Source organism: Lepidochelys olivacea, assembly GCF_965140295.1.
Source record: "Lepidochelys olivacea isolate rLepOli2 genome assembly, chromosome: 1".
NCBI classification, from domain to species: domain Eukaryota; kingdom Metazoa; phylum Chordata; order Testudines; family Cheloniidae; genus Lepidochelys; species Lepidochelys olivacea.
The window spans coordinates 167203210-167212558 of record NC_140411.1 but is presented as its reverse complement, the minus strand read 5'-3'; the positions used below and the strand labels follow the sequence as shown (position 1 = coordinate 167212558).

General features: G+C 49.0%; 1 protein-coding gene across 1 annotated transcript; it reads left to right on the top strand.

Moving 5' to 3' along the window:
* The first annotated feature begins 320 nt into the window (after window positions 1-320).
* On the top strand, window positions 321-3462 carry OLIG2 (oligodendrocyte transcription factor 2). The gene is made up of 2 exons (XM_084617613.1): window positions 321-379; window positions 1378-3462. Exon 2 carries the CDS (start codon window positions 1415-1417, stop codon window positions 2291-2293), a length of 879 nt encoding a protein of 292 aa, XP_084473739.1. The 5' UTR covers window positions 321-379; window positions 1378-1414; the 3' UTR covers window positions 2294-3462.
* The last annotated feature ends 5887 nt before the right edge of the window (window positions 3463-9349 follow it).

Below are 9349 nucleotides of genomic sequence, written 5' to 3'. Positions count from 1 at the left end.
CAGCTGTTCCTAACGCTGGCATTGTTACATTTTATTCTAGATTTGACAAAGGTCTCTCTCTTTCTCCCTCCTGTCTCTCTGGGTCTCTCCTCCTAACAAACGCCATTGGCTGGCGCTGCAAAGGAGCGTGTCTTAGTCAGTTTCATTGAGCGGAATTAGCCGGAATGACATCAGTTTCCCAGCCCCCTAGCAGCACTTTGCTTATTGGTGCAGCGGCCCCTCCAGGACAATAACATTGTTCTTACCCGGCGCTGCTTGCCGATGTGCCTATAAAAACACCATCGAGTCGCCAAAAGGTGCTTATTATTATTGTGATCTGTGACAACCACCAGCGGCGCTGGAGCGGGTCCGTCCTGCCAAAGGGATCACTCTGCAAACAGTAAGTTCCCAAACAAATTCAATCCCTGACTCCTGTGGGCTGCGGCAGCTAACTTTCTAAGGGAGGCGTCCGCCAGCCTCCCCAGTAGCCCTGACCCACTAACCCCAAATAAATAAATGGGGATGGACAGGACCCCGCCCCCCCCCAAAGGGAACTGTGCACCCAGCCGGTTCTGTCTCCGATTCTCACTGCTTTGGGCTCCTCGCGGGCGCTGATCCGGGTTGAAATGAACCTCTTCATTCGCCCAAGCTAGAGGAAGGAGGGAGGTGACAGAGGCGGGGGCAGACAGCGGTGTGTGTTAAGTGTCTAAACAAATACTGATCTGGTTAGGAAGGTCTCCCCGGGAATATGATTCATTTTCCCCCGGTCCTCCCCGAACCGCCCCCATCAGCGACTCCGGTCACTTAACCAGGATTCCGCCTCCTTTTGTAGCGGTTTGTCCCGTGCTGGGGCGTAATTTGTGACCCTTCGGAAACCAGTCGTGCAAGATTCATATATTAAAAGATCGTGCTGTTTGGCGGGGTGAGGAGCAGGGTGGAGATCCAGGGTTTTGCTGGCGGGTGATGGGGAGTAATTGGAAGGTATCCCGGTGACAATTCTCTGGTGAGCATCCTGGCGCGGGAGGTGGGGAAAGGGCGGGCAGGGGAGGAGGCGAGGCCAGGTTGGGAACTATCCTGGGAGACAGGGTGGAATAACGCGTTTGCTTCTGGCGCGGGAGTTGGAAAGTAGCCCGGGAGACAATAGCGGACTGGGGAGTTCCTTGCTGCTGAACTTGGAGGCGTGTGATCGCGGAGAGAGGGGAATGGAGGGTCTCGGATCTCGCTGGGAAGGTCGCAGACGAAGGATCTCGCAGACACTGCCGGGGACAGGGAGGAAGAGGCTGGGCACTGGCCAGGGGTGGCTAGCTGCCTGGAGCGTTAGCTAGGTGAAGTTGAGGCTGTCGCGCAGTTCCTTGTCCCGTTGATTTGGGGTCGCTCTCTCGTTTCTCCTCCTCGCAGGCAGCCTGGTGCGCGGCGCTCTCCCCTCGCCGGGGACATGGACTCCGACGCTAGCCTGATATCCAGCAGACCTTCGTCCCCGGAGCCCGATGACCTCTTCCTCTCTGCGAGGAATAAAGGCAGCAGCGGGGGCTTCTCGGGGGGCACAGTGTCCAGCTCCACCCAGAGCGACTCCCCTCCGGAGCTGAGCGCCGAGCTGCGCAGCGCCATGAGCGCGGCCGGGGTGGTGGTGGTGGACAAGCTGGGTTTCAAGTCTTCTTCCTCCTCCTCGTCCTCCTCCTCGTCCTCCTCCTCCAAGAAGGACAAGAAGCAGATGACGGAGCCCGAGCTGCAGCAGCTGCGGCTGAAGATCAACAGCCGGGAGCGCAAGCGGATGCACGACCTGAACATCGCCATGGACGGGCTGCGGGAGGTGATGCCCTACGCGCACGGGCCCTCGGTGCGGAAGCTCTCCAAGATCGCCACGCTGCTGCTGGCGCGCAACTACATCCTCATGCTCACCAACTCGCTGGAGGAGATGAAGCGCCTGGTCAGCGAGATCTACGGCGGCCATCACGCCGGCTTCCACCCTTCCGCCTGCCCGGGGGGCATGGCCGCCCACTCCGCCCCGCTCCCGGGGCACCCCGGGCACCCCGCCGCCCACCCCGTGCACCACCCCATCCTGCCCCCCGCTGCCGTCTCCAGCGCCTCCTTGCCCGGCTCCGGCCTCTCCGCGGTCAGCTCCATCCGACCCCCGCATGGGCTCCTCAAGTCGCCTTCGGCCGCCGCCGCCTCGGCCCCGCTGGGCAGCAGCTTCCAGCACTGGGGAGGAATGCCCTGCCCCTGCAGTATGTGCCAGGTGCCCGCTCCGCCTCACCACCACGTCTCCAGCATGAGCACGGCCAGCCTGCCCAGATTAACCACCGACACCAAATGAACCCCCGCGGGACCCGCCGCCAGTGGGGCAGGGGAGGGGGAGAGAATCTGCCGAAACAAGGTGGGGAATGGGGAGAGAGACTCCAGCTTCAAGCCCCGAGGACACGCGGGCACATTTTTTGGGACACAGACTCTATGGGGGGGGGGCCTCCCTTAAAAGCACAGGCACATACAAGGACTTACAAGGACATACCGGTCTCAGCCAAGTTTTTTAAACACACCCTTCCCCCCCCCCCCTACCCCTCACTACAGGTTGGTCCCAAGGCCACCCGGGGCACCTTCAGGCATGTTCCATACTGAGATAGACTGGGGACACTCAATCCCTGAAGCCCACCAGTGAGAAAGATGAACAAAACCCAATTCCTCTTCCTGCAAACGTCTCCACGCAGAACTGATCCTCTCTTCTCCAGCATTTCCAGCAGGGAATGGAGGCCAGCGTTACGTACAGTACTTGATGTTTTGTCCAATCTCAATAGCAAGTGTGTAAACCCACAGAGCATTTTTTAAATAAATATATGTGCATCTTTTTAAACTTTGATAGGAGCTGAAAATAGCTATAGCCTCTCCTCCTCGAATGACGTAACCAAAATGGCATAGGATTTTTTGTTTGCTTTTCTCTATTGTTTTTACATAGTCCCTTTCAACATTTTCTGGTTCATATCCTAAGACATGCAAAGTGGTTATTCCGAGCACCGGGCTGGTGCCTTCCTACCAGCATAATTTGCAAGAATGAAGGCTTTTGATGTAAATGTAGCCTGCAAAGTTTTCTAGGGTTTGGATTTGTAAATATTCTGTCCAATGATTATGTAAGTCCGTTATGCTTGAGCTTTCTGTTTGTGCACTTGTACAGGAAACCTTACGAATGGTAAAGGATTTTTTGTTTTGTTTTAGTGTATAACACGTTTTTGTTTTCTGCCACCATTAACAAAGTTACAAAACTCTTTAATGTGCTTTCGATGTAGGAACTCCACGCTGCCTGTGCTGCAATACTGAGAACTTGGGCTTGTTTCTGAAATAACAATGTTCCCTATTACTGCCCCTTGCAGAGATTTTATCATCTGTTTATTTTTGTAAAGAAAGTTGCTAAATAATATTTATTACTTGTTTGGTTGCAAAAACAAAACGAGTGATCCACTGTTGAGATTTTAAATAAAAAACATTTTAAGTAAATTGCTTTTTTCCATCCATTTATATTTTGGGAAGTCTAGTGGCTGAAGCCTGGGGTGAAGAAGAACAAGACACTTTACTTTCAGAAATATTAATATGGCACCATGGTTAAATAGACCAAAAAACAGATCGAAAAAGATTTAGAACATTTTAAAGATAATACTTCCAGCCTTTTTTCCTAACAGTCTTACAAGGCTGCAATTGAAACTGGTTTCCCATCAGTTCTCTAAGTGGCAAGATTAATGATCAATTAACCTAGTTTATGAAGTCCAAACTTTTAAGATTTTCTTAAACAAAACTCAGCATCCAGCAAAGATAAGAAATTGCTTATGAGAAGGAAATATTAAACGCAGGTTGGTGTTGCATGTTTGAACAGCTCAAAATAAGGAGACTTTAGACAAAAAACTGAAAACGAAATGATTTCTACTTCACTGTGTATCCATGTATTTGCCTATTTAAACTGAGATATTCAGACACAACAATATATTGGAGCAAAATTTTAGTTCTTGCGCGCTTTAAGCCTCCAGCTCTAAAAGAGCAAATGATTTAATTGATTTAAAGGGCAATTATGAGGAGATGGTTCGCACTGAAAAAGACGCCTTATTTCTTCACTTTTAAAAAAATTAACTCCACTTCTTAGCAAAAAAAAGAGGCAAATACACTTTTCAAATAAGCAATTTTGCTTTGGTTGTTAATATACTTAACATCTGACACCACACGCTGGGCTCGATTCTACTCCCGCTGGAAGAAATGGCAACAATCCCATCTGCTTCCAGAGGAGCAGGATCGGGCACTCATTTTCCCATTTAACTCTTCCTTGGGGTTTTCAGCTTTATTACTACTTCGCTTAACTTTCTAAATGTTACTGCACTTCCCCCACAATAACGCGTGTTTCTATTAAATAGTGCAGAGGAATTCTTCAGCAATAGTATTTTTGCACACCCCATCTCAGTTTCTTGCTTCTACTTGTGCAAATACTTCAGTGGATCCCGATCCTGAGCTTTTTATTCAGGCAAAACTTCAATGGACAGGTGCACGGCATCTGGCCGGCAAGTCCTGCCTCTTTTCAGGAGCCATTTTAAAAAATTACATAAAAGCTCCTGGTGGTGACCCCAAGATATCCCAACAGGCGTTTTTGTGCCCCCAAAACTTGCCAGGGAATGGAAGTGAATTCGGTTCTTTGGGGCATTTTTATTCAAGATGTGAATATTTTGAAGCAATGCCCAAAGCAGATTTCGGCGTGTGCGTGGCGATCTCAGTTTTAGCTAGCGTGAGAATCCTGCAGCTTTCGAGGTCTTGGACCCAGGGGAAGGTTCCGATCCACACCGGGCATTTCAGTCGGTTCGGAGCACAGCGCCTGAGTTCCACTACGGATCAGCCCTTTTTGAACTCCCACGGGCAGGGCTAATTTTTCTTACTTCCTATAGGCAGATCACAGCACTTCTATCGATCAATAACAGCCATTAATATTATCCCCTCTTTAATACAAGTTAAACATTTGGGGCACCTAGTAGCCTAAACCACCCTTAGTTAGGCCCGGATCCTACAAACACTGAAGTACGTGTTTAAATGAAGCTGAAGCAGGAGCCAAGGAGCGAGGTTTAAGATGATAAATTATAGGCTACACAGAGATCTAGCAGTGGCAGAAAGCGAGTTAGCCTTGCGAAGTTGGCAGAGGAACTCCACATTAACGCTTTCGGTGTGGGGGGAATGGGGCTGGGTGTCTCTCTGAGGAAGAGCATAGAGCCCGAGAAACGTGCTAAACGATTTGCCAGGAGGTCTTTTCGGACTATTTTCATACGCAACTCGATCCACTCTCTCAGGACAGCTAAAAAAGACTGGAATTTTCCGAATTGGCTTTTCCAGATAAACCTCTTTCTCTCAGTCCAGGAGGAATGGGACTCGACTAAAAACCAGTCTGCGGAACCGAGACGAGAGACGTAAACTCCTTTGATGGGCTAAAATTCTCCCACTCCAATAAGTCCAGGCAGCCTTACAGATTTAATGGGTGTTACTGGACACAAAGAGAGAGAGAGAGAGAGAGAGAGAATTTTAAACTTCTCTGTTAATGTTATCGCCTTCTCAAGGAAAACCTTGCAACACAACCGCCACGTGAAGGATTGCACTCACGGGAAAATGTGAGGTTTCGGTTAGTCTGTATTCGCAAAAAGAAAAGGAGTACTTGTGGCACCTTAGAGACTAACCAATTTATTTGAGCATCAGCTTTCGTGAGCTACAGCTAATGCATCCCATGAAGTGAGCTGTAGCTCAAGAAAGCTTATGCTCAAATAAATTGGTTAGTCTCTAAGGTGCCACAAGTACTCCTTTTCTTTTTGGAAAATGTGAACGACTGGCTGCCCTTCCCTGCGCGCAGCTATCGCTTTTAAACCCCTTGCTAGAAACTGAATAATAGAATATCAGGGTTGGAAGGGACCTGAGGAGGTCATCTAGTCCAACCCTCTGCTCAAAGCAGGACCAATCCCCAATTTTTGCTGCAGATCCCTAAATGGCCCCCTCAAGGATTGAGCTCACAACCCTGGGTTTAGCAGGCCAATGCTCAAACCACTGAGCTATCCCTCTCCCCACCCCCCAAAAAATAAACTGGCTGTGTTCTGTTAAGCTAGTTTCTACCCATACAGTTATAAAGCGAGGGGCCAGATCCTGCTCCCCATTGCAGACCGTGGCTAAATTCCCACTGCATTCAGCGGCTGGCAGAGCGTTTTATTTGGTAGCGAAAAACTGGCATAGCAAGAGAAGACCATTAGGGTCTAACCGGGGCTCCGGGAACATATCAGGCAGACAGAGAATATTAGCAATTGCTATTGGCGAACGCTCTTTCCTGTGCTAGTTATTACTCTTGACCAGGATTACTCGGAACAGCAGATACAGTTTCAAACACAAGCTGGCCTGGTGAAGCCAATCTCTCCTTACATAGTATTCCCTAACTCCCCCTAAGAGTCTCTGGAGGGAAGCAGTTCGGAAGATGCTCCGAGATATACCACCCCCGCCCCCCCCCCCCACACACACACAGAGAGAGAGAGAATTGGATTGCTTCCTATACAAGTGCAACCAGAGGCTTTTTCGTATGTTAATGTGGCGCTCTGCTTAAAGAAGGTGATACGCGCATCCGTTGGGATTTCCTGTGCGCAAGACCAAAGGTGCTCATTAGATACGGCGAGGAATCAATAGTGAGTTTTAGCGACACCCACGCGGGTTGTACCCAGCCTCACTCACCCACTGGGTTAGAATGCGGGCACCTTCTCCCATCCCTCTCTGCTGTATCGGAGAAAAGAGTTTTCTCTTTTCTCTTCTCAGGGCACGGTTTAGGAAGGATTTTCCTTAAATAACCCACGCCCTTAGGCATTTATTTTTAAATGCTGCAGGTGTATTCTCTCTTAATTGTTTGAAAAGGGGGAAATCAAATCGAACACCTCCCCCTCTGGCCCAAAAAGCTAGTTTTGTTTTGTTTTAAAATAAGTTTAGTTTTTCGATTTTTCACCCCACCACCGTCTTCAGAGTTAAAACGAGTCACTCGGTGAGCTATTTAAGCCCCAAACTTCTCAGAGCAGTAGCAGAAAGGAACGGATCCTTAAGGGGCCAGTCGCGCCAGCAGAAAAGGGATCGGAAGAAGACATCAGCTATAAAGCCATTTGGTGTGACTGACATCTCCATCCACTGTGGAGTGATGGAACCGAAGGTTCTCTTTGCCCCTGTGCACAACGCGGTGTAAAGCACCGGAACAGAGGCAGATGAGTGTGTCTCCAGAGTAGGGGCTCAATCACATAGCCCAAAGTTACTTTCATTCGTCTCACGTTATGTAGTCCATGAAGCTGCAGACTGCTGTATACGGAATACAGGATCCAATGAGTGAAATCCTGGCCCCATTGACTTCCGTGGGGCCAGGATTTAACCCAGAGGTTCGTTTCCTGGCATCCAGTGTAGAAAATATGGTATTGGTTTCTAGAACAAATATCGCTCAGTGCATTAGTAGAAAGAATAAGCAGCCCCTGGGTTTTCCCACTACAGCATTTCCAGGTGGTTATCAAGGTGTTAGATGCCCTTAGCAGGCAAGACCGCCCCCCCCCCACACACACACACACCAGTTTATCAGAGGGTAGCTGGCGTGAACCCTGGTGAATTTCTATTTTCCGAGCTCTCTTGGCCGCCATCTGCACCGATGCTGCTGGCCCTCAAGATTAGCCCATGCAATATATTTGACTATACACTTCACAGGGTTTGATCATTGCTCTAAATGCGAGTTTAGCAGGGTGTTACAAACGCCAGACACTCAAAGTAAGCTTTGGCCACTAAGGTCCTTGTTCTCGTTCCCTTTCCTGGCAGTGTATTGTGCAGGGCAGCTAAGGTACTGGCTCTCTTCTTTGGAGGGAAGGCAGCAGATCACCCTTCTGTCCCAGGGGCACCGCACTCAGGAATGGCCCGATCTCACAGCTATCTTGCAAGCTACACTCCCACAGAGTGGAGGGAGGGAGGAGGGCGGGATCGGCCTTCATTGCCGCAAACAGCCAGTTCCCAGCCGTCACTTTAAAGGAGGTAGAGACAGTATTACTATGTGGTTATCCAAAGCAGTCTAGCTCGGCTCCGGGGGATAAGAGAAGATACGATACCAGAAAGAACCTCCACGTAGAAAGGTCACTAGGAGCCTGACATTTCAGAGATCTCTTTAAAGCCGGTCTGAGTTGTGGATGCTCAGCACTTCTTAAAAAAAAAATCACTCCCCGACCACCCCTTTGGACTCGGGCACAAGACAGCCACCGCGGTAGCTCCTTTGAACGCCCCCAGATAAGACTCTTGTTAACTCTAGTATTAACCCGCCATGTGTTCCCCACCAATATAGTTATCCCAACCCCGATGCGTTTCCAGTTGACACTATTTAGCTGCTTTCCCAATTAGCACCGCTCTGGTGAGATATTGATGCTGCAGGAAGCGCAGGAGCAGGTGAGAATTAGAGGGAGCACCATTAGGAACTGTGCTTGGTCTCTATTAAAGGCAACAATTAGCAGGCTGCCAGATGCAGAGATTCAGCAGAAGCCAGAAGCTACTAAATCTACACGGCTGTCTCGCTGATCGCTCGCTTCTACCCAGAGGGCCTTTCCGTAAGACTAACAGGTGGAGTAAAGGAGGAGATAGTTGGGGGGCAAACTGAAATGTTGCATACCGTGTTCCTTCTTGCTCGGGAGATAGAGATGTCATACCACATTAGGAAGAGTGATGTAGAATAATGCAGTGGAAAGATCCTCAACTCACAATTCCTATTCTCAAAAAGAACAGGAGTCCTTGTGGCATCTTAGAGACTAACAAATTTATTAGAGCGTAAGCTTTCGTGGGCTACAGCCCACTATATCGGATGCATAGAATGGAACATATAGTAAGAAGAGATATATATACAGAGAAGGTGAAAGTTGCCATACCAACTGTGAGAGGCTAATTAATTAAGATGAGCTATTATCAGGCGAAAAAAACTTTTGTAGTGATAATCAAGATGGCCCATTTAGACAGTTGACAAGAAGGTTCTGGCTCCCTTCCTCGTCTCTCCCTGAGTGAAGCAGGGCCACGCTTATCACTTATTGACCCTGTGACCAGGTTACTTGCTTTAATTGGCTTGCCTCCTGGTAACAGTTAAATTTTTTATGAGCTGGGTTACAGTCACACTCCTTGGTGTTCATGCAATGGAATTTGTTCATAGCACTGATACTTTTCTTCAGTGACTAAGGAAAAAACTGGCCTACAGCACAGTGACTGGTTGGAGGTAGCTCCCAAAGCACGGAGGAACTCTCACCGAGGTGGACTGGAGTGGGATCGGGCTCTCATAGAGGCAAAGGTGTAGTATGATTTCATATATCCCGGCCTATAAAATGTTCCTCAGCAGAAT

Excerpts from the sequence above, each read along its gene's own strand:
- OLIG2 (XM_084617613.1), top strand. The coding sequence starts at position 1,415 with ATGGACTCCGACGCTAGCCTGATATCCAGCAGACCTTCGTCCCCGGAG.